Source organism: Eschrichtius robustus, chromosome 11 (assembly GCF_028021215.1).
Source record: "Eschrichtius robustus isolate mEscRob2 chromosome 11, mEscRob2.pri, whole genome shotgun sequence".
Lineage (NCBI taxonomy): Eukaryota > Metazoa > Chordata > Mammalia > Artiodactyla > Eschrichtiidae > Eschrichtius > Eschrichtius robustus.
Window position 1 is genome coordinate 48,879,339 of NC_090834.1, and position 26,627 is coordinate 48,905,965.

Genomic DNA, 26,627 nt, shown 5'->3' on the forward strand with positions numbered 1-26,627 from the left:
CTAAAAAGATTTTTAAAAGGAAAGCAAATTAGCCAAAAAAAGTAGAAGGAAAAACAATGAAAGCAAGAACTGAATTAGAAAACCAAAAAACAGAACTAATAAATAAGATGATTCATTGAAAAGCTAAATCAACAAAATTACTAGCTAAAAATAATATAAAATAAATAACAAATTGAGAAATAACCACTGAAAACATAAAATTCAACCAAATCATAACAGACTACTTTGTACAAACTCCATGCAAATAAATATAAAAATCTTTATAAAATAGATAATTTCTGGGAAATGGAAAATTTGTAAGAGATGGATAAGTTTCTATTAGAGAAAGTTACTAAAACTCTTTCTCTATTGAGTGAGTTGAAAGTTTAAACAGACCAAGTACCACAGAGGAAACTGATAACTTTTTCTAAGAACTACCACACCCAAAAGAGTCACCATGGCCAGGAGGTTTCACAGAGGAATGGACCAAATACTCAAAGGCCAGAAAATTCACTGTTACTTAAACTATACCAGAGAAAGGCGGGGAAAAATGAAAACTTGTGAAATATTTTATAAGGTAAATATGACACTGATAACTAAACCTGATAAAGAATACACACACACATAACTAGCCAATTTCACAAATAGTGATGTCACGATCAACTGAGGTTCATTCCAGCCAAGCAAGGGTTGTGGAATGTCAGGAAATCTATTCATCGAATTCACCAGAACTAACAGATTCATTGGAAAGATCTGGCAATTACCACTTTAATCACATATTCAAACTTAGAACTACTTAGAACTATGGACCTCCTGATGGCCTCAGCATCATCTATGAAGTAAATTCTTACCAAGAATGCTTAATCCAAATCTAATCAAGTCTTTGACTGAACTTCAAGTTCATAGGAAATACCAATTAAACAATTCCATGAGGAAAAATTTCAGGCAAAACCAGAAATGTTTTACACACAACAAGACCACTGCCCTGGTCACATCAGTAAGTCAATGCCATGGGGGAAAAAAAGTGGGGAGGTTAACCTAGATTAAGAGGAAATAAAGAAATATAACACCATACATCAACTGTGACTAGATTCTTGTTCAAAAAAAAGCATTTTAGGACAATATGGACAAGATGGTAGTCAGGAATGACTGCTAATTTTCTTATGTGTGATAATAGTGTTGTAATTATGTAGGAAAGTACCCTTATTTTAGAATATGCATTCTAAAGTATTTAGGAGTAAAATGTCATGATGTCTACAATGTACTTCTATATGGTTCGTACATACACACAATACCACACATACATAGACATATAATCACATACAAATAAAGTAAAAATGGTAAAATGTTAACAACTGTTGACTCTAGGTGATCGTTACACAGGTGTTCATTTCAACATTTCCTGTTGAAAAGTAGACAAATAACTTCAAAAATGCCACCTTATTATTCAAGTGCTAAAAAATAAATTGAAGCAAACTTCATTTAAAGCATCTTTAAAGTTTCATATATGAGTACATACTTTGAAATCATATTTCCAAAGCCAATATTTAGATTTTTAAATTGATCAGAAAGTTACAATCACCAGAACAAGGCTCTCATTACTTACGGGCAAAAAACCAATAAAAATACTTAACACACTTACCATGTGTCAGGCACTCTTCTAAGCACTTTTACATAACTAACTCACTTAATTCTCTGAATAGCCATGTGAGTAGATTATCACTACCTCCATTTTTCAGGTAAGGAATAAGCCATAGACGTCACACAATAAGTGGCAGAGCCAGTCTCCCAAGCCAGATTTTATAGCTCCAGAATCCACACTTTTAACAACTATTCTGTACTGTCCTCTCAGGTGGGGTAACCCATGTTTCTAGCAATATTGACTTGATTTTCCTGGGGTTATAACATCCTTTGATTTTAGTAATTTTAATAATCTAAAAGTATCATCAAACAGAGAATCACAAAAATTTAGATACTATTACATTTACAAGAATGCATTAAAATGGCTTCAGGTGGTTTAAGTAAATATTTAGTTACCTAACAAGATCTATCTATAGTCTTACTAGGGGATTGATGATTACAACAAACATCTTCATAAACTGAAAGATGATCCCATCTTGATTAATATACATGACCGTATCTTTATCCTCTGGGATAAAGATGGAATCAAAGCAGTTCTCAACAATAAAAATAATTATTCCTGAAATGGTAAAAATTCTTTTATGCAAAATGTTTAACTTCAACAGTTTACCTAACTGAAAAACTTACGTAACAGTTTGTAGCATTCTGTAGAAATCTTATTATTCCACGTGGAACATTTTCAAGTTGATAAAAATGAAAATTTTTTTAAAATGAGAAGATATCTTAAAAATAATAATTGATTTAATAGAGGTTAATGAGCCCGAAGCAAATTACAGATCTAAATGATAAAAGAAAACTACTGTTTATTTTCTTAGGTGTGATAACAGTATTGCAGTTATGGAAAAGATCTTTAATTAGAATTTATGCAAGCCATGTTTTAGTTTGGCACATCAGAGAACCCTGTAATTTTTTAGTAAACAAAGACTAATGGGCATTGTTACTATATAATGTCAATCTTTGTTTTTTTATAGGCTTAAAAACTTAAATAATATAAGAATAAAATTAAATTTTCCATCAAATATAGGGTTGGCCAAAAAGTTCGTTCCATTTTAAGTAAAAATAAAAGACACATTTTTCATTTTCACCAAGAACTGTATTGAACAACATATTCCCTAACCAAACAAACTTTTTGGCCAGCCCAATATTTGCAAGACTGAAAAATATATGTGGAAATATTTCTCCTCCCTGGACCATGATAAACAATAAGCAAAAAAAAAAAAAAAAAAAACTCTAGCTGTGATGGTGGACAGTAAATCAGTTCTATTAAATATGTAGGTATGTAAAAGTTTACCTGCTTTTTCTCTCAATTAGAATGGCCACATAAGAAGCTGGTAAAGCGGCACCAAAGCCGGGACTCCATGAGTAGAATTTTCCAAGTATCTTCCTGAAATTGAAATTTGGAATAATTATATGAAATTTCTAGTTGGTCATTTCAGTTATTACGCATAGAAGTTCCCCTTCTCAGTTCACCCTCTAACTAAATGTCCCACAGCACCTCAAATTCAGCATGTCCAAAACCAAACTCATTATCTTTCTCCCCTATCTCCATGAACCTGTTCATTCCCCTCTCTTTTCCTAGGTTAATGATATCAACAACTACTTATCCACCTACGTGTGACACTCTGAGACATCCTTGGCTTCTTCTTCCTTATCCCATACATGAAATCATCCCCTTAAATACTTCCATGTACAATTTATCTCTCAAATTCCTCTCCAACCTACTGCCCTTGCCTCAGTTATGTCCCTCACTATCTCTTCTTCAGGCTACTACAATAGCAAACTAATAGGTATCTCTCCTTCCAATAATTTAATCTGTTATATTCATTCAGACAGTCCCTGGATCCAACACTGTTCACTCTGCAAACCTTCTATGTTCTCAGTTTCCTATCTACCAAACGGGAATGAATGTATTACCTATCTCACAGAGTTGTTATGATGGCTACATGAGATATTCCCCAGCACCATGCATGACACATAGGAAGTACGCAGAAAATGTTAGCTATTATTACTATTATTACTATTGTTATCACTACTACTATTTTTTCATTATGGCTCTTTTTTTATTGAAGTATAGCTGATTTACAATGTTGTGTTAGTTTCAGGTATATAGCAAAGAGATTCAGTTATATATATGTTTTTTTTTCCAGATTCTTTTCCCTTATAGGCTATTACAAAATACTGAGTATAGTTCCCTGTGCTACACAGTAGGTCCTTGTTGGTTATCTATTTTATATATAGTAGTGTGTGTATGTTAATCCAAACTCCTAATTTACCCCCCGCCCTTCCCCTTTGGTAACCATAAATTTGTTTTCTATGTCTGTGGGTCTATTTCTGTTTTATATATAGGTTCATCAGTATCATTTTTTTTCAACTATTACTATTTTTTAACACATGATAGATATTCAAAAAATGTCTCTCCTTCTTTCCTTCTACAACCCTGGGTAAGTTTTTTCTTACATTGCTTACTAAAGTATTTTACATTTTTTAGTTATATGTGTATATAAAATTTTTCATTTACTAGAATATATCCCTTGGAAGAAAGAATCTGCATAGTGTCTCACAAATTATAAACGCCATTAGCTGCTTGGGTTTTTAAAGAGAAAAAAAAAAGAAATCGGAAGATATTAGGAAGATTCTTTTTTCCTTTCAAAGACAATTTGTTCCTAAGAAAGGGAGAAACAAAAAATTATAAGAAATTATCTGAACAAAGTTGGTCAACTGCTAAATGATGTATTACAGGAAAAAACATATCCTATCTACGTACAGATAAGGATAAAAAATCAGATGAAATTTTCTTTTTAACTGAAGCTTAGCTTTAAAAAAATTAGAAAACCTACATATAACATGGGTATTTCTGCAATGGACATCAGAAACTTTCTGCCTGAGAAAACTGGAGGTGATTCTTCCTCCAACATAAAATACACAAAGGACTTAACAAGTTACTGAATATAAACATTAAAGGAAAATAATTGAGTGAGTCAGTTATAGGAGGAACACAGATGTTACCTTATTATAAGTATTTTATGTCTCCACAACTTAACCAAAAGCTTCATAGAACATAAATATGCTGCAAGACCAATTTATTATTATTGCAATTTTTAAAACCTAATTATCTTATAACTCTATTTTTAGAGTTTTAACAAGTATTAGAAACTTTCCAGAGACTACATGGTAAAGAGTTTCTTATACAGATTTTTCAGGTCAATTTAAAGGCATGACTTATTCAATAGTATAAACTTTATCACTTACTAAAAGTTTATAAATATTAATGTTCTTAAGGCAAAAATCTATAGAAGACTTTTGGAAATTATATTTCTTGTTTTTCTTAGAAGAGGATAAAATTGTTATTCAATTTATTATTCCCTATATAAAAAAAACTACTTTGGTAAAACATTAAAAGCTTCACTTTTAGACTGAGAATGATTCATAGCTCCCCATAATTCCCACTTCTAGTTCACACTGTACTGGAGATCTTAGCAAGTACAATAATGCAAGAAAAATAAATACAAGGTATAAGAATTCAGAAAGGAAGAAATATTGTCCTTATTAAGTTATGAGCAATTTTTTTTCCTTATTAGTCATCAAATTAATACACATCAGTGAATACATGCCAATCCCAATCTCCCAATTCAACACACCACCACCCCCACCACCCCCCCGCCGCTTTCCCCCCTTGGTGTCCATACATTTGTTCTCTACATCTGTGCCTAAATTTCTGCCCTTCAAACCGTCTCATCTGTACCATTTTTCTAGGTTCCACACATATGCGTTAATATACGATATTTTTCTCTTTCTGATTTACTTCACTTGGTATGACAGACTCTAGATCCATCCACGTCTCAACAAATGACCCAATTTCGTTCCTTTTTATGGCTGAGTAATATTCCATTGTATATATGTACTACATTTTCCTTATCCATTCGTCTGTCGATGGGCATTTAGGTTGTTTCCATGACCTGGCTACTGTAAGTAGTGCTGCAATGAACATTGGGGTGCATGTGTCTTTTGGAATTATGGTTTGCTCTGGGTATATGCCCAGTCATGGGATTGCTGGGTCATATGGTAATTCTATTTTTAGTTTTTTAAGGAACCTCCATACTGTTCTCCATGGTGGCTGTATCAATTTACATTCCCACCAACAGTGCAAGAGGGTTCCTTTTCTCCACACCCTCTCCAGCATTTGTTGTTTGTAAATTTTCTAATGATACCCATTCTAACTGGTGTGAGGTGATACCTCATTGTAGTTTTGATTTGCATTTCTCTAATAATTAGTGATGTTGAGCAGCTTTTCATGTGCTTCTTGGCCATCTGTATGTCTTCTTTGGAGAAATGTCTACTTAGGTCTTCTGCCCATTTTTGGATTGGGTTGATTTTTTTTTAATATTGACCTGCATGAGCTGTTTATATATTTTGGAGATTAATCCTTTCTCCGTTGACTCATTTGCAAATATTTTCTCCCATTCTGAGGAGTGTCTTTTCGTCTTGTTTACGGTTTCCTTTGCTGGTCAAAAGCTTTGAAGTTTCATTAGGTCCCATTTGTTTATTTTTGTTTTTATTTCCATGACTCTAGGAGGTGGGTCAAAAAAGATCTTGCTGTGATTTACATCAAAGAGTGTTCTTCCTATGTTTTCCTCTAAGAGTTTTATACTGTCTGGTCTTACATTTAGGTCTCTAATCCATTTTGAGTTTATTTTTGTGTATGGTGTTACGGACTGTTCTAATTTCATTCTTTTACATGTAGCTGTCCAGTTTTCCTAGCACCACTTTTTGAAGAGACTGTCTTTTCTCCATTGTATATCCTTGCCTCCTTTGTCATAGATTAGTTGACCATAGGTACATGGGTTTATCTCTGGGCTTTCTATCTTGTTCCATTGATCTATGTTTCTGTTTTTGTGCCAGTACCATATTGTCTTGATTACTGTAGCTTTGTAGTATAGTCTGAAGTCAGGGAGTCTGATTCCTCCAGCTCCATTTTTTCCCCTCAAGACTGCTTTGGCTATTCAGGGTCTTTCGTGTCTCCATACAAATTTTAAGATTTTTTATTCTAGTTTCGTAAAAATTGTCATTGGTAATTTGATAGGGATGGTATTGAATCTGTAGATTGCTTTGGGTAGTATAGTCATTTTCACAATATTGATTCTTCCCATACAAAAACATGGTATATCTCTCCATCTGTTGGTATCATCTTTAATTTCTTTCATCAGTGTCTTATAGTTTTCTGCATACAGGTCTTTTGTCTCTTTTGTCTCCCTAGGTAGGTTTCTTCTTAGGTAGGTATTTTGTTCTTTTTGTTGCAATGGTAAATGGGAGTGTTTCCTTAATTTCTCTTTCAGATTTTTCATCATTAGTGTATAGGAATGCAAGAGATTTCTGTGCATTAGTTTTGTGTCCTGCAATTTTACCAAATTCATTGAGTAGCTCTAGTAGTTTTCTGGTGGCATCTTTAGGATTGTCTATGTATAGTATCATGTCATCTGCAAACAGTGACAATTTTACTTCTTCTTTTCCAATTTGTATTCCTTTTATTTCTTTTTCTTCTCTGACTGCCGTGGCTAGGACTTCCAAAACTATGTTGAATAACAGTGGTGAGAGTGGACATCCTTCTCTTGTTCCTGATCTTAGAGGAAATGCTTTCAGTTTTTCACCATTGAGAATGATGTTTCCTCTGGGTTTGGGGTATATGGCCTTTATTACATTGAGGTACGTTCCCTCTATGCCCACTTTCTGGAGAGTTTTTATCATAAATGGGTGTTGAATTCTGTCAAAAGCTTTTTCTGCATCTATTGAGATGATCATATGGTTTTTATCCTTCAATTTGTTAATATGGTGTATCACATTGATTGATTTGCGTATATTGAAGAATCCTTGCATCCCTGGGATAAATCCCACTTGATCATGGTGTATGATCCTTTTAATGTGTTGTTGGATTCTGTTTGCTAGTATTTTGTTGAGGATTTTTGCATCTATATTCATCAGTGATATTGGTCTCTAATTTTCTTTTTTGGTAGTATCTTTGTCTGGTTTTGGTATCAGGGTGATGGTAGCCTAATAGAACGAGTTTGGGAGCATTCCTTCCTCTGCAATTTTTTGGAAGAGTTTGAGAAGAATGGGTGTTAGCTCTTCTCTAAATGTTTGATAGAATTCATCTGTGAAGCCATCTGGTCCTGGACTTTTGATTTTTGGAAGATTTTTAATCACAGTTTCAATTTCATTACTTGTGATTGGTCTGTTCATATTTTCTATTTCTTCCTGGTTCAGTCTTGGAAGGTTATACCTGCCTAAGAATTTGTCCATTTCTTTCAGGTTGTCCATTATATCGGCATACTATTGCTTGTAGTAGTCTCTTAGGATGCTTTGTATTTCTGCGGTGTCTGTTGTAACTTCTCCCTTTTCATTTCTAATTTTTTTTTTATTTATTTTTTTTCACACACACACACACACTGTATTTTATTTTTACAAGAGATAAATAGACTGACACCAAGCATTGTACATGGAAAACCACAACAAAAGCAACAATGATTGCAATTACCAAACATGAAACACACTCATACTATGTCACAATACTGACATTCAGTACAGTAATCCTCCACTGTAACAGCTCCTTTACTTTGCAGTGAAAATTGATTTGTATATTCTTTGCCTCTGAGTCCTTGTGGGATTTTTTTTTTTTAATTCAGACAGAAAGTCACAAAAATTATACTCATCCTCATCAGTTCACTCAGTCCCATGTAATTAATTTTTTTTTTCATCTTGATCTTTTGTTAGCACTTTTATGAGTTCATCAGTTTTTCATTAGAGTTCTGAAAATGCTTATTCATTCAGTTCAGTAAAGTCAGTTACCAGAAACCTGTACTTGTCAGAGTCTTTTCCATGAATTTCTTGAAGATGAAAGCCTTTTATAGGAACATATTTGCAAAAGCATCAGAGTACACCCAGAACTGTCTTTAAATGACAAAAGACTTAAAAATGACCACTGTTAAAGATTTGATGAAAGTTCATAATAATGCAGTTGACAAGAAAATTAGTTATTTCTGAGATATACATTTTAAAGTAATAACTAGGATTATTACTTATAACATTATACCAGAACATATAAGATTTTTAGAAATTTCATGTAGTCTGAAACATTTATATTAACATATTTCCATACATATTTCCATACAAATACAAGATTTTTAGAAATTTCATATAATATCTGAAACATTTATATTAACATATTTCCATACATATTTCCATACAAATACAAATATAAGATTTTTAGAAATTTCATGTAATGTCTGAAACATTTATATTAACATATTTCCATACAAATAACCCAATGAAAGTTTAGTATTAGTTGTTTTGTTTGTTTGTTTTTTTATACTGCAGGTTCTTATTAGGCATCAATTTTATACACATCAGTGTATACATGTCAATCCCAATCGCCCAATTCAGCACACCACCATCCCCACCCCACCGCAGTTTTCCCCCCTTGGTGTCCATATGTCCATTCTCTACATCTGTGTCTCAACTTCTGCCCTGCAAACCGGCTCATCTGTACCATTTTTCTAGGTTCCACATACATGCATTAATATACGATATTTCTTTTTCTCTTTCTGACTTACTTCACTCTGTATGACAGTCTCTAGATCCATCCACTTCTCAACAAATGACTCAATTTCGTTCCTTTTTATGGCTGAGTAATATTCCATTGTATATATGTACCACAACTTCTTTATCCATTCGTCTGTTGATGGGCATTTAGGTTGCTTCCATGACCTGGCTATTGTAAATAGTGCTGCAATGAACATTCGGGTGCATGTGTCTTTTTGAGTTACGGTTTTCTCTGGGTATATGCCCAGTAGTGGGATTGCTGGGTCATATGGTAATTCTATTTTTAGTTTTTTAAGGAACCTCCATATTGTTCTCCATAGTGGCTGTATCAATTTACATTCCCACCAACAGTGCAAGAGGGTTCCCTTTTCTCCACACCCTCTCCAGCATTTGTTGTTTGTAGATTTTCTGATGATGCCCATTCTAACAGGAGTGAGGTGATACCTCATTGTAGTTTTGATTTGCATTTCTCTAATAATTAGTGATGTTGAGCATCTTTTCATGTGCTTCGTGGCCGTCTGTATGTCTTCTTTGGAGAAATGTCTATTTAGGTCTTCTGCCCGTTTTTGGATTGGGGTGTTTGTTTCTTTAATATTGAGCTGAATGAGCTGTTTATATATTTTGGAGATTAATCCTTTGTCCATTGATTCGTTTGCAAATATTTTCTCCCATTCTGAGGGTTGTCTTTTCGTCTTGTTTATGGTTTCCTTTGCTGTGCAAAAGCTTTGAAGTTTCATTAGGTCCCACTTGTTTATTTTTGTTTTTATTTCCATTACTCTAGGAGGTGGATCAAAAAAGATCTTGCTGTGATTTATGTCAAAGAGTGTTCTTCCTATGTTTTCCTCTAAGAGTTTTATAGTGTCCAGTCTTATATTTAGGTCTCGAATCCATTTTGAGTTTATTTTTGTGTATGGTGTTAGGGAGTATTCTAATTTCACTCTTTTACATGTAGCTGTCCAGTTTTCCCAGCACCACTTATTGAAGAGACTGTCTTTTCTCCATTGTATATCTTTGCCTCCCTTGTCATAGATTAGTTGACCATAGGTGCGTGGGTTAATCTCTGGGCTTTCTATCTTGTTCCATTGATCTATGTTTCTGTTTTTGTGCCAGTACCATATTGTCTTGATTACTGTAGCTTTGTAGTATAGTCTGAAGTCAGGGAGTCTGATTCCTCCAGCTCCGATTTTTTCCCTCAAGACTGCTTTGGCTATTCGGGGTCTTTTGTGTCTCCATACAAATTTTAAGATGATTTGTTCTAGCTCCGTAAAAAATGCCATTGGTAATTTGATAGGGATTGCATTGAATCTGTAGATTGCTTTGGGTAGTATACTCACTTTCACAATGTTGATTCTTCCAATCCAAGAACATGGTATATCTCTCCATCTGTTGGTATCATCTTTAATTTCTTTCATCAGTGTCTTATAGTTTTCTGCATACAGGTCTTTTGTCTCCCTAGGTAGGTGTATTCCTAGATATTTTATTCTTTTTGTTGCAATGGTAAATGGGAGTGTTTCCATAATTTCTCTTTCAGATTTTTCATCATTAGTGTATAGGAATGCAAGAGATTTCTGTGCATTAGTTTTGTGTCCTTCAATTTTACCAAATTCATTGAGTAGCTCTAGTAGTTTTCTGGTGGCATCTTTAGGATTGTCTATGTATAGTATCATGTCATCTGCAAACAGTGACAATTTTACTTCTTCTTTTCCAATTTGTATTCCTTTTATTTCTTTTTCTTCTCTGATTGCCGTGGCTAGGACTTCCAGAACTATGTTGAATAATAGTGGTGAGAGTGGACATCCTTGTCTCGTTCCTGATCTTAGAGGAAATGCTTTCAGTTTTTCACCATTGAGAATGATGTTTGCTGTGGGTTTGTCATATATGGCCTTTATTATGTTGAGGTAGGTTCCCTCTACGCCCACTTTCTGGAGAGTTTTTATCATAAATGGGTGTTGAATTTTGTCAAAAGCTTTTTCTGCATCTATTGAGATGATCATATGGTTTTTATTCTTCAATTTGTTAATATGGTATATCACATTGATTGATTTGCGTATATTGAAGAATCCTTGCATCCCTGGGATAAATCCCACTTGATCGTGGTGTATGATCCTTTTAATGTGTTGTTGGATTCTGTTTGCTAGTATTTTGTTGAGAATTTTTGCATCTATATTCATCAGTGATATTGGTCTGTAATTTTCTTTTTTTGTAGTGTCTTTGTCTGGTTTTGGTATCAGGGTGATGGTGGCCTCATAGAATGAGTTTGGGAGTGTTCCTTCCTCTGCAATTTTTTGGAAGAGTTTGAGAAGGATAGGTGTTAGCTCTTCTCTAAATGTTTGATAGAATTCACCTGTGAAGCCATCTGGTCCTGGACTTTTGTTTGTTGGAAGATTTTTAATCACAGTTTCAATTTCATTACTTGTGATTGGTCTGTTCATATTTTCTATTTCTTCCTGGTTCAGTCTTGGAAGGTTATACCTTTCTAAAAATTTGTCCATTTCTTCCAGGTTGTCCATTTTATTGGCATAAAGTTGCTTGTAGTAGTCTCTTAGGATGCTTTGTATTTCTGCGGTGTCTGTTGTAACTTCTCCTTTTTCATTTCTGATTTTATTGATTTGAGTCCTCTCCCTCTTTTTCTTGATGAGTCTGGCTAATGGCTTATCAATTTTGTTTATCTTCTCAAAGAACCAACTTTTAGTTTTATTGATCTTTGCTATTGTTTTCTTTGTTTCTATTTCATTTATTTCTGCTCTGATCTTTATGATTTCTTTCCTTCTGCTAACTTTGGGTTTTGTTTGTTCTTCTTTCTCTACTTCCTTTAGGTGTAAGGTTAGATTGTTTGAGATTTTTTTCTTATTTCTTGAGGTAGGCTTGTATTGCTATAAACTTCCCTCTTAGAATTGCTTTTGCTGCATCCCGTAGGTTTTGGGTCGTCGTGTTTTCATTGTCATTTGTCTCTAGGTATTTTTTGATTTCCTCTTTGATTTCTTCAGTGATCTCTTGGTTATTTAGTAACGCATTGTTTAGCCTCCATGTGTTTGTCTTTTTTACGTTTTTTTCCCTGTCATTCATTTCTAATCTCATAGCATTGTGGTCAGAAAAGATGCTTGATGTGATTTCAATTTTCTTAAATTTACTGAGGCTTGATTTGTGACCCAAGATGTGATCTATCCTGGAGAATGTTCCGTGCACACTTGAGAAGAACGGGTAATCTGCTGTTTTTGGATGGAATGTCCTGTATATATCAATTAAATCTATCTGGTCTATTGTGTCATTTAAAGCTTCTGTTTCCTTATTTATTTTCATGTTGGATGATCTGTCCATTGGTGTAAGTGAGGTGTTAACGTCCCCAATATTATTGTGTTACTGTCAATTTCCTCTTTTATAGCTGTTAGCAGTTGCCTTATGTATTGAGGTGTTCCTATGTTGGGTGCATATATATTTATAATTGTTATATCTACTTCTTGGATTGATCCCTTGATCATTATGTAGTGTCCTTCCTTGTCTCTTGTAACATTCTTTATTTTAAAGTCTATTTTATCTGATATGAGTATAGCTACTCCAGCTTTCTTTTGATTTCCATTTGCATGGAATATCTTTTTCCATCCCCTCACTTTCAGTCTGTATGTGTCCCTAGGTCTAAAGTGGGTCTCTTGTAGACAGCATATATATGGGTCTTGTTTTTGTATCCATTCAGCCAGTCTATGTCTTTTCGTTGGGGCATTTAATCCATTCACGTTTAAGGTAATTATCGATATGTATGTTCCTATGACCATTTTCTTAATTGTTTTGGGTTTGTTTTTGTAGGTCCTTTTCTTCTCTTGTGTTTCCCACTTAGAGAAGTTCCTTTAGCATTTGTTGTAGAGCTGGTTTGGTGGTGCTGAATTCTCTTAGCTTTTGCTTGTCTGTAAAGCTTTTGATTTCTCCATCAAATCTAAATGAGATCCTTGCCGGGTAGAGTAATCTTGGTTGTAGGTTCTTCCCTTTCATCTCTTTAAGTATATCATGCCACTCCCTTCTGGCTTGCAGAGTTTCTGCTGAGAAATCAGCTGTTAACCTTATGGGAGTTCACTTGTATGTTATTTGTCATTTTTCCCTTGCTGCTTTCAATAATTTTTCTTTGTCTTTAATTTTTGCCACTTTGATTACTATGTGCCTCGGCGTGTTTCTCCTTGGGTTTATCCTGTATGAGACTCTCTGTGCTTCCTGGACTTGGGTGGCTATTTCCTTTCCCATGTTAGGGAAGTTTTCGACTATAATCTCTTCAAATATTTTCTCTGGTCCTTTCACTCTCTCTTCACCTTCTGGGACCCCTATAATGCGAATGTTGTTGCGTTTAATGTTGTCCCAGAGGTCTCTTAGGCTGTCTTCATTTCTTTTCATTCTTTTTTCTTTAGTCTGTTCCGCAGCAGTGAATTCCACCATTCTGTCTTCCAGGTCACTTATCCGTTCTTCTGCCTCAGGTATTCTGCTACTGATTCCTTCTAGTGTAGTTTTCATTTCAGTTATTGTATTGGTCATCTCTGTTTGTTTGTTCTTTAATTCTTCTAGGTCTTTGTTAATCATTTCTTGCATCTTCTCAATCTTTGCCTCCATTTTTATTCCGAGGGCCTGGATCATCTTCACTATCATTATTCTGAATTCTTTTTCTGGAAGGTTGCCTATCTCCATTTCATTTAGTTGTTTTTCTGGGGTTTTTTCTTGTTCCTTCATCTGGTACATAGCCCTCTGCCTTTTCATCTTGTCTATCTTTCTGTAACTGTGGTTTTTGGTCCACAGGCTGCAGGACTGTAGTTTTTCTTGCTTCTGCTGTCTGCCCTCTGGTGGTTGAGGCTATCTAACCATTTCTAATTTTATTGATTTGAGTTCTCTCCCTCTTTTTCTTGATGAGTCTGGCTAATGGTTATCAATTTTGTTTATCTTCTCAAAGAAGCAACTTTTAGTTTTATTGATCTTTGCTATTGTTTTCTTTGTTTCTATTTCATTTATTTCCGCTCTGATCTTTATGATTTCTTTCCTTTGCTAACTTTGGGTTTTGTTTCTTCTTCTTTCTCTAGTTCCTTTAGGTGTAAGGTTAGATTGCTTATTTGAGATTTTTCTTCTTTCTTGAGGTAGGCTTGTATAGCTATAAACTTCCCTCTTAGAACTGCTTTTGCTGCATCCCATAGGTTTTGGACGATCGTGTTTTCATTGTCATTTGTCTCTATGTATTTTTTTATTTCCTCTTTGATTTCTTCAGTGATCTCTTGGTTATTCAGTAACGTATTGTTTAGCCTCCATGTGTTTGTGTTTTTTACGTTTTGTTCCCTGTAATTCATTTCTAATCTCATAGCGTTGTGGTCAGAAAAGATGCTTGATATGATTTCAATTTTCTTAAATTTACTGAGGCTTGATTTGTGACCCAAGATGTGATCTATCCTGGAGAATGTTCCGTGCACACTTGAGAAGAAAGTGTAATCTGCTGTTTTGGGATGGAATGTCGTATAAATATCAATTAAATCTATCTGGTCTATTGTGTCATTTAAAGCTTCTGTTTCCTTATTTATTTTCATGTTGGATGATCTGTCCATTGTTGTAAGTGAGGTGTTAAAGTCCCCAATATTATTGTGTTACTGTCAATTTCCTCTTTTAGAGCTGTTAGCAGTTGCCTTATGTATTGAGGTGTTCCTGTGTTGGGTGCATATAGATTTATAATTGTTGTATCTTCTTCTTGGATTGATCCCTTGATCATTATGTAGTGTCCTTCCTTCTCTCTTGTAACATCCTTTATTTTAAAGTCTATTTTATCTGATATGAGTATTGCTCTTCCAGATTTCTTTTGATTTCCATTTGCATGGAATATCTTTTTCTATCCCCTCACTTTCAGTCTGTATGTGTCCCTAGGTCTGAAGTGGGTCTCTTGTAGACAGCATATATATGGGTCTTGTTTTTGTATCCATTCAGTGAGCCTGTGTCTTTTGTTTAGAGCATTTAATCCATTCAAGTTTAAGGTAATTATTGGTATGTATGTTCCTATTACCATTTTCTTAATTGTTTTGCATTTGTTTTTGTAGGTCCTTTTCTTCTCTTGTGTTTCCCACTTAGAGAAGTTCCTTTAGCATTTGTTGTAGGGCTGTTTTGCTGGTGCTGAGATCTCTTAGCTTTTGCTTGTCTGTAAAGCTTTTGATTTCTCCATTGAATCTGAATGAGATCCTTGCCGGGTAGAGGAATCTTGGTTGTAGGTTCTTCCCTTTCATCACTTTATCATGCCACTTCCTTCTGGCTTGTAGCATTTCTGCTAAGAAATCAGCTGTTAACCTTATGGGAGTTCTCTTGTATGTTATTTGTCGTTTTTCCCTTGCTGCTTTCAATAATTTTTCTTTGTCTTTAATTTTTGCCAGTTTGATTACTAGGTGTCTCGGTGTGTTTCTCCTTGGGTTTATCCTGTATGGGACTCTCTGCACTTCCTGGACTGGGGTGGCTGTTCCCTATCCCATGTTAGGGAAGTTTTCGACTATAATCTCTTCAAATATTTTCTCTGGTCCATTCTCTCTCTCTTCTCCTTCTGGGACCCCTATAATGCGAATGTTGTTGCGTTTAATGTTGTCCCAGAGGTCTCTTAGGCTGTCTTCATTTCTTTTCATTCTTTTTTCTTTAGTCTGTTCCGCAGCAGTGAATTCCACCTTTCTGTCTTCCAGGTCACTTATCCGTTCTTCTGCCTCAGTTATTCTGCTATTGATTCCTTCTAGTGTAGTTTTCATTTCAGTTATTGTATTGTTCATCTCTCTTTGTTTGTTCTTCAATTCTTCTAAATCTTTTTTAAACAGTTCTTGCATCTTATCAATCTTTGCCTCCATTCTTTTTCCAAGGTCCTGGATCATCTTCACTATCGTTATTCTGAATTCTTTTTCTGGAAGGTTGCCTATCTTCACTTCATTTAGTTGTTTTTCTGGGGTTTTATCTTGTTCCTTCATCTGGTACATAGCCCTCTGCCTTTTCATCTTGTCTATCTTTCTTTGAATGTGGTTTTTGTTCCACAGGCTGCAGGACTGTAGTTCTTCTTGCTTCTCCTGTCTGCCCTCTGGTGGATGAGGCTACCTAAGAGGCTTGTGCAAGTTTCCTGATGGGAGGGACTGGTGGTGGGTAGAGCTGACTGTTGCTCTGGTGGGCACAGCTCAGTAAAACTTTAATCCGTTTGACTGCTGATGGGTGGGGCTGGGTACCATTCACGTTGGTTGTTTGGCCTGAGGCAACCCAACACTGGAGCCTACCTGGGCTCTTTGGTGCGGTTAATGGCAGACTCTGGGAGGGCTCACACCAAGGAGTACTTCCCAGAACTTCCGCTGCCAGTGTCCTTGTCCCCCCAGTGAGACACAGCCACTGCCTGCCTCTGCTGGAGACCCTCCAACACTACCAGGTAGGTCTGGTTCTGTCTCCTATGGGGTCACTGCTCCTTCCCCTGGGTCCCAATGTGCACACTACTTTGTGTGTGCCCTCCAAGAGTGGAGTCTCTGTTTCCCCCAGTCCTGTCAAAGTCCTGCAATCAAATCCCACTAGCCTTCAAAGTCTGATTCTCTAGGAATTCCTCCTACCGTTGCCAGACCCCCAGGTTGGGAAGCCTGACGTGGGGCTCAGAACCTTCACTCCATTGGGTGGACTTTCATGGTACAAGCGTTCTCCAGTCTGTGAGTCACCCACCTAGCAGTTATGGGATTTGATTTTACTGTGATTGCGCCCCTCCTACCGTCTCATTGTGGCTTCTCATTTGTCTTTGGATGTGGGGTATCTTTTTTGGTGAGTTCCAGTGTCTTCCTGTCAATGACTGTCCAGCAGTTAGTTGTGATTCTGGTGTTCTTGCAAGCGGAAATTATATTTCTAATTGCAGTTAAAATTTACCTGCAGAATTATTTTGGGTAATACTAACTGGGTAACATTAATGGTAATATAATGTGAAGTTAGTATTTTAACCTGACAAATTAAATAAACTAGTTTGGGTTTCAACAATGTGTGGGGGAAAAAATAAAAAGTAAATATCTAATAAACATGCTAAGTATATCATAACACTAAAAACTGAATTCTAACTGCATGTATATTGTATGAAGCATGTGACACAGATAATGCACTGCATCAGGACCAAAAGTTTCATCAGTAGGATATACCAGAAATTTTACAGATAAACACGAGCATTTTATAGTCCTTTTGAAGTCCATTCACTGCATTTGGACCTAACCAATATCATGGACAGTTGCTTTGAATTCCTAATCTATGAAACTGAAAAGTTAAGAAATTCTCATTAACAAGTCAGTAAATATATCAGGCCTCAGAAAATGTATAATACATTAAAGCACTTTTGCTATATAATCACAGCAATAATTTGAAGTTTATATTACATTTTTAGGCCAAGAGGCCCACAACTCCTGGTTTTACAAGCGTTCTTTGAGATAAATAAATGTCATTTCACAGAGAGAAAAAAATACACAAGCAGTGACCTGCACAACATTTATATAAACATCTGTTTGTTTCAGTTTCAACAAAGGCATTTGTATTAACTACCAATTGTGATTATGTGTACCAACCTTAAAATGCAAAAGAAAGCCATAAACAAGGCCCCGTTAGCAGTCAGAAATGAAGCAGATTGTAGGATCTCAGGGAGCAGTTTGTGTAAATAATAATCTAATTTTCGTTTCCGGAGAATTGCTGCAATCTGGAAAAAGAAGGAAAAAAAAGGCTCTTTTGTTTAATATAACCAACTTTTCCCACTTAAGTTAGTTCTTATGTGGAAGATCCTGAAATAATAGCATGTATTTAAAAATTAAAGTAAAAACTCTGGTATTTTACTGGCTCCTCTATGAAAATTCAATTTCTGGGACAGAAGACCCTTTAATTTATTGAAAGTATAATGGATAAAATAAACACCTAGAAATTACAACATGGATCATATGATAAATAACCTCCAAACACTGAGATAAATATTTATAATGCCTTAAAAAGTTTTAAACTGGGGCTTCCCTGGTGGCACCGTGGTTAAGAATCTGCCTGCCAATTCAGGGTACACGGGTTCGAGCCCTGGTCCAGGAAGATCCCACATGCTGCGGGGCAACTAAGCCCGTGCGCCACAACTACTGAGCCTGCACTCTAGAGCCCGTGAGCCACAACTACTGAAGCCCACGTGCCACAACTACTGAGGCCCACGTGCCTGGATCCCGTGCTCCGCAACAAGAGAAGCCACCACAGTGAGAAGCCCGCGCATGGCAAGGAAGAGTAGCCCCTACTCACAGCAACTAGACAAAGCCCACGCACAGCAACAAAGATGCAACACAGCCAAAAATAAATAAATAAAATTTTTTTTAAAAAGTTTTAAACTGAAAAATAAAATATATGTTTAAATGGAAAAAATAAAGTGCAATCAAATAGAAATTGAATGCTAAAACAAAACTACATTACAGATACTATCAGCCTGGATATTAGAAAACTTCAATGATAAAAACCAGAGAAATTCATTCATTCAGTTTCACTGAGAAGGGGATATGAGCTAGATTAGGAACAACAGTATAATTCTCACAGGTCACCAGGAAGAAATGCTTTTCTATCATGGTGAAACAATATATCAAAGGAACAAAAGTTAAGGGGACAGAATTAGGGAATGAGGGAGGGAATGTAAGAAAGGGCAAGACTGACTTGAGAAAAGAAAGACCAGAGAACTGTGCATTCACTTTTCACCATTCTAGACATAACAGCTTCCCTATCGTCAGGGATCAACAAATCTAATGGCCTCGTCTCAGTTCTTTTCTTATTCTACCCCTTAAAAGCCTCTGATAATTTCCTACTTCATTCAATTAAACAAACTGTTATTAAGAATTATGCCATACACAGGAAAAACAACAATGAATAAGATCTAATCCTTGCCTTCAAGGAACATAAAAACTTAATAGGGAAGTAGACATATAAACAATAAACTACAGTAAGGCAGTGTGGTAAATGCTATACTAGAAGAAGAAGAAACTGCTACAGAAATACATATTAGGGAATAACCAAAAAGGAGATGGGACTGGACAGGTAATAATGCCTGGAAGATGGATCTTGACAAATAGGTAAAATGTTGACAAAAGAGAAGTTTCTAGGGTTTCTGTGACTTCATTGTTTTCATTCTCCCATTATATCTCTAAGTGCTACTCCTTTGTTAGCATTTCTTCCTCAGATCTCTACTCATTCTATATACAATCTCTCCCACAGCATCATCTATCATGTCAAAGTAGGAATTCCAATATAACCCCTTCTAATTTTTTTTTTTTTTTTTAATTTTTGGCTGCATTGGGTCTTTGTTGCTGCACACAGGCTTTCTCTAGTTGCAGCGAGCGGGGGCTACTCTTCGTTGTGGTGCGCAGGCTTCTCATTGCGGTGACTTCTCATTGTGGAGCACAGGCTCTACATGCACAGGCTTCAGTAGTTGCAGCACATGGGCTCAGCAGTTGTGGCACGTGGGCCCTAGAGCACACAGGCTTCAGTAGTTGTGGGCTCAGTAGTTGTGGCTCGCAGGCTCTAGGGCGCAGGCTCAGTAGTTGTGGCACACAGGCTTAGCTGCTCCGGGCATGTGGCATCTTCCCAGGCCAGGGATCAAACCCATGTCCCCTGGATTGGCAGGCAGATTCTTAACCACTGCACCACCAGGGAAGCCCCTCCCCTAAATTCTTAATGCATACTTCAAATGTCTATTGGACATGTCAATAAAGACATACCACAGACATCGAAAAAAAAGCATGTCCAAATCAGAACTTATTATACTTCCCAAAAATGCTTTTATTTCTGAGTTTCTAACCTCAAGTAATAGTACCACATCCACCCAATTACTTAGGAACAAAATGTTGGTGTCATTTCAATTACTCCCTGGATCCTCAACCATCTCCTCAGTTCTAATGATCTCCTAGGATCTTCAGGTTTTAGAATGTAATGTCTCTTTCATTTTAGACTCAACAATGGGCAGAATATGGTACTCTGTTATATATTCAAGTAGTTACAGAAAAAAATCCCCTCTGTTCCTGGAAAGGAAAAAACAAAACTGTCCCTATTTGCAGATAACCTGATTGTCTACACAGAAATTCCCAAGCAAGTTACATACAGACACACACACACCTCCTAGAACTCATAATGCAGTTTAGCAAAGGCAAAGGATAAAAGATAAACATACAAAAGTTATTTGTATTTCTATATAAAAAAATGAATACATGGACACCAAAATTTAAATACAATAGCATTTATAACTCCTCAAAAAATGAAATACTTAGGGGAAAATCTACAACACTTGTATAGGACTTGTATACTGAAAGATACACAATGCTGATGGAAGAAATCAAAGAACAGATTAATAAATGTTCATAGATAGGAAGACTCAACATGGTAAAGATGTCAATTTTCCCCCAAAGCAATATACAGGTTTAACACAATTTCTATTATGATTCCAGAAAAGGTTTTGTAGATGTGGACAAGATTATACTGAAATTTATATAGAAAAGCAAAGGAACTATAAGAGCTAAAACAACTTTGAAAAAGTGAATAAAATGGGAGGAATGAGCCTACCCAATTTGAAGACATTATATAGCTACAGCAATCAGGTTTTGTGATATTGGCAAAAGGATAGACAAATACATTAATGAAATAGAATAGAGAACCTAGATACAGATCCACACAAATATATCCAACTGATTTTTGACAAGGTACAATGGCAATCCCATAGAGGAAAAATAGCTATTTCAACAAATGGTGCTGGAGCAAAGAGACATCCACAGGCAAAAAAAAAAAAAAAAATTAACCTCAGCCAAAGTCTCACAGTTTATACACACTTTATACAAAAATTAATTCTAAATGTATCAGAGACATAAATCTAAAACATAAAACTACAAAACTTTTAGGGGAAAAAAAAATCAGGGAAAATCTTAGGGATCTAAGGCTAGGCAAAAGCGCAATTCATAAAAGGAAAAATTATAAATTACACTTCAGAATTAAAACTTTTTCTCTGTGAAAGACCTGTTAAGAATAAAAACCCTAGCTACAGAATGCGAGAAAATACTTGTAAACTACACAGCCAGCAAACGACTAGTATCTAGAATATAGAAGGAAATCTCAAAACTCAACAGTAAAAAACAATCCAATTAGAAAATACAAATGATATGAACAGATATTTCACCGAAGAGAATATGCAAATGGAAGATAAGCATATTAGCCATTAAGGAAAAGCAAATTAAAACCACAATGAGCTATCACCATAGAACTGTCAGAATGATCAAATTTTAAAATACTGGAAACACCAAATGCTGACAAGGATGCAGAGAAACTGGATCTCTCATGCACTTGTTGGGGGGAATGTGAAATGGCAAAAGCATTCTGAAAAAGTTTGACAGTTTCTATAAAAACTAAACAAGCAACTATCATATGACCCAGCAATTGCAGTCCCGAATGTTTATCCTAGAAAAATGAAAACGTATGTTCACCCAAAATTTGTGCACAAATGTTTATAGCAGCTTTGTTTGTAATAGTCAATAAATGGAAACAACTCCTATGTCCTTTAAGAGATGAATGGTTTAAAAAACTGAGGTGTATCCATACCATGGAATACCATTTAGCAATAAACAGGAACAAGCTAGTGATACATGATACAATACTGATGAATTTCCAGAGAATTATGCTGAACGAAAAAAGCCAATCCCAAAAGACTACATACTATACTATTCCATTTACATAACACATAAAATGACAAATTTATAGAAATTAAGAATAAATTAATGGTGACCAGGGGTTAAGAGGAGGTGGGTAGGTGGGAGGGAAGTGGCTATTGCTATAAAAGGGCACCACAAGGGATCCTTGTGTTGATGGAAATGCCCTGTATATTGACTATATCAACAGCAATTATTTTGGTTGTGATATTTTACTATCATTTTGCAGGATGATACCACTGGGAGAAACCAGATAAAGAGCAGAGGGAATCTATTATTTCTTACAACTGCATAAGAATCTACAATTATCTCAAAATTAAAAGTTCAATTTAAAAAAAAAGCAGTCACCCACAAAGCCAATGGGCATATGAAATATGCTTAGCATCACTGTATTCAGAAAACTGCACAATAAAATACCACTACACACACACACACACCAGAATGTCTAAAACAAGGAGAAATGATAATGCAAAGCACTGTCGGGAATGAAGTAACTGGAACTTCACACATTGCTGGTGGGAATGTAAAACTGCATACTTACTTCAGAAAACTGTTATTATCTAATGAAACTAAATGCACACTTATCCTATGATCCAGCAGTTTCACTCCTAGGTATATATCCAAGAGAAATAACTGCTTATTTCCATCAAAAGTCATATTCATAACACTATCTGTGATTACAAATACTGCAAAACACCTAAATGTCCATTAACAGGAAGGTAGATAAATTGTACATATTTGCAATATTGGTAAATCATACTGTACAGTCTACTGTAAGAAACACGGAAAATCTGACACAACACATGGGAAGTAACCTAAGACCTTATCAACACTGTGTTGTAACCCAGAGCTTCCAACCAGGGCTTACAAGTGGCCAAAAAACTGATCCTCTCAGCAGTCTGGGTAGCCAGGCCAGGACTAGGGTAACAGAGCAAGGTGATAATCATCTCTGTTTTCCCTAGTGTGCCACACAATTATTATCATTTTCTATGTACATCACAGCATGCTATAGTGTGAAAAAAGATTAGAAGCACTGATCTAACCAAGTAACATAAAAGTAACTGTACTAGCCATGTAGGAATTGTAAGGGCACATGCACACATGTATAAAATCATTATCAGACATCATCCAACAACTTCACAAACATCATATTGTATAGCAAAAAATGTTGCAGTGTTCATATGCTTTTGACCAAGTAATTCCATGTCAATAAATTCCTTATGAATTTTCCAAATATGCATACATTTAGCTCAACAACAAAGTATATAATAACACTATGATTAAAATACATATTTGTATTTATTTATTTATATTCATATAGCTTTTGAAGACAATATAATGACCAGGAAAAAAATGAATCAAAATACTTAAAGTGATAAGACAGACTACCAAACAATATTTTCTAATGAACATATGGAACAAACACTAGAACATTATGAACTGGTTATCTTGGTAATAGATTATTTTAATCTTTTTTGCTTTTGGGTATTTTCTAGACATTCTGCAACAAACATGTTACATTTATAAAACTGGTAGAAGGGGAATAAGTATGAGAAAGTGTGGATTAATTATTATAGAAAAAGATCTGAAGAGAGAATAGAAATAATCAGCATGATAAAGTATAAAATAATCAGGAGATATGATTTTTACTCTTAGTTCTACAATAATGTATATGAATGCTACTTATTTCAATTCTCTTTAGATTGCATCTTTCTCATTTATTAGATAAAGAGGCTGACTTAAATGACACAGGTGACATCAGTAAGATGGCAGAATAGCAGTTTCCAGCACTCATCCCCTTGCAGAAACATCAGTTTGAACAAATACTCATGTGCAAAAATACCTTCACAAGAGCTAAGGATTCCAGGTGAGAGATTAAAGCACCCAGGTGGAGTGGAGAAATAAGAAAAGATGCATTGAAGAGGGTATGAAAAATAATCTCATATTACCCACATCAACCAACCTCCAACCCCAGGCAACTCAGCATGCAGAGAGACACCCACCCAAAGGAGGAAGAAGAGTGAAGTGAGCGCCCAACTTCACCACAAACCCCAGCTCCAGGCCTGCCAAGTAAAATCAGGCATCAGGCCAGGCCACACAGATCCAGGATTCAGAAGTGCCCCCATGGACTCAGACTCCAGGCCCACCCCAGTGCCATGCCAAACCCCAAGAAACCAGGCTCCAGGCTTACCCCATGGATCCATTTCAAGCCCCAAACTGAAGCCCCAAACACCAGGCCTGCCCAGGTAGACCCAAGTATAAGATGCACACCAGTGAACTCAGGCTTCAAGTCCACCCCAGGCACCAGAGTAGCCTGCCTGAAAACTCCAGCAGCAAACCCATCCACAGACTCCACCAAATGGCTTTCATTGGCTTTCACTGCAGAAGCCCAAGTGTAAAGACTGGAAGAGGTGCCTACTTCTTCAAATGAACAAACACCAAAACAAGGCCACAGAAATACGAATGTTCAGGAAAACATGACACCAACAAAGGAACAAAATAAAGCACGAGTAACCAACCCTAAAGAAATGGAGATCAATGAACTGCCAGACAAAGAATTCAAAATAGTTGTCTTAAAGAACTGCAGTGAGCTGTAAGAGAACACAGATAGACAACTAAAACAAAATCAGGAAAACAATACATGACCAAAATGAGAAGTTAAACAAAGAGATAGAAGGAAGGAAGGAAGGGAGGAAGGGAGGGAGGGAGGGATGCATGAATTCTGGAGCTAAAGAGAACAATGACTAGACTTGATCAAGCCAAAGAAAAAATATCAGTGAGCTCAAGACAGGTCATTTGAAATTACCCAGGCAAAAGAACAAAAAGAAAAAATATTGAAAGAAAATGAAGAAAGCCTATGGAAATTATGGGATACCATCAAGGGAATAACATATGGATTGAGGGAGTCCCAGAACAAGTAAAGAAAAAGGAGCAGAAAGCTTATTTAAAGAAATAATGACTGAAAACTTCCTGAATCTGGAGAGGAAAATGGACATCCAGATCCATGAAGCCCAAAGAATCCCAAACAAATTAATTATAAAGAGATCTATTTCTTCTTTTTCTATTTCTTCTTTTTCTATTTCATTAATTTTGAGAGGATCAATATTCACTAATCCCATTGTGATAATCATTTCATGATGTACATAAGTCAATCCATTATGCTATACATCTTAAATTTACACACTGCTGGATGTCAATTATTATCTCAATAAAACAGAAAGAAAAAAGAGATCTTCACCTAGACACATTATAATCAAATTCTTAAAAGTCAAAGACAAAAAGAGAATTTTGAAAGAAGTAAGAGGAAAGAAAACTTGTCACATACAAAAGAACCCTCGTGGTGGGGGGGATAAATTGGGAGATTGGGATTGACATATATACACTATTGATACTATGTATAAAATAGATACCTAATGGGAACCTACTTTATAGCACAGGGAACTCTACTCAGTGCTCTGTAGTGACCTAAATGGGAATGAAATCCAAAAAAGAGGGGACATATGTATACATATAGCTGATTCACTTTGCTGTACAGTAGAAATGAACACAACATTGTAAAGCAACTATACTCCAATAAAAATTTTTTTAAAAAAAGAAAATATTAGCAAATAGAATTTAGCAACACATAAGGAGAATTATATACCACGGCCAAGCGGGCTTTATTCCAGGGATGCAAGGCTGGTTCAATTTATAAAAATCAATCAATGTAATTCACTATATTAACAGGCTAAAAAGAAAAATCACATGGTTATATAAATCAATATAAAAGCATCTGACCAAATTCAACACCCATTTATGACAAAAACTTTCACAAAAATAGGAATAGAAGGCAAATTCATCAAGTTGATAACTACAGCTAATTTCTACTTAATGATGAAAAGACTGAGTGCTCTCTTCCTAACTCTTATCAAAATATCAGCAAGGTTCTTTGTAGATATAGAGAAGATTATTCTAAAGTTTATATGAAAAGGCAGAGGAACTAGAAGATCTACAACAATTTACAATAGGAAGAATAATGTAGGCAGAATCAGTCTGCCCAATTTCAAGATTTATTATATAGCTACAGTAATCAAGACCCATAATAGAAAAACTGAAAAAATTTTCAGAAAAACTGAAAAATCAAACCTTATCAAAATTTAAAACTTCCTTTACAAAGGAAGAAAAGAGGCAGTATCCATATAAAGCGGGTGAAAAGACAAGCTACAGACGGGAGAAAATATTTTCAAACCACATATGTGCAAAAGGACTACGAACTAGAATCTATAAAGAACTCTCAAAATTCAACAGTAAAAAAACAAATAATCGGGGCTTCCCAGGTGGCGCAGTGGTTAAGAATCCACCTGCCAATGCAGGGGACACGGGTTCGAGCCTGGTAGGGGAAGATCCCACATACCACGGAGCAACTAAGCCTATGCGCCACAACTACTGAGCCTGCACTCTAGATCCTGTGAGCCACAACTACTGAGCCCACATGCCACAACTATTGAAGCCCACGTGCCTAGAGCCCTTGCTCCACAACAAGAGAAGCCACCACAATGAGAAGCCCACACACTGCAACAAAGAGTAGCCCCTGCTCACTGCAACTAGAGATAGCCCATGAGGAGCAACAAAGACCCAACGCAGCCAAAAATAAATATAAATAAGTAAACAAATTTATTTTTAAAAAAACAAAGGTGATACAACACATTACCAAATGAAGGATAAAAATCATGATCATCTGAGTAGATAGAGATA

General features: G+C 35.7%; 1 protein-coding gene across 2 annotated transcripts in view; it reads right to left on the minus strand.

Annotated features, from left to right (window-relative positions):
• The window catches only part of TMEM135 (transmembrane protein 135), a 249,740-nt gene that overhangs the window by 196,399 nt on the left and 26,714 nt on the right, over positions 1-26,627 (minus strand). For both annotated transcript variants that reach the window (XM_068555925.1, XM_068555924.1), the window contains exons 2-3: positions 17,763-17,890; positions 2,912-3,004 (exon numbers count right to left, since the gene is read on the minus strand). In XM_068555925.1, coding sequence (XP_068412026.1) covers positions 2,912-3,004; positions 17,763-17,890 — 221 coding nt within the window. The remainder of the gene's footprint in view (positions 1-2,911; positions 3,005-17,762; positions 17,891-26,627) is intronic.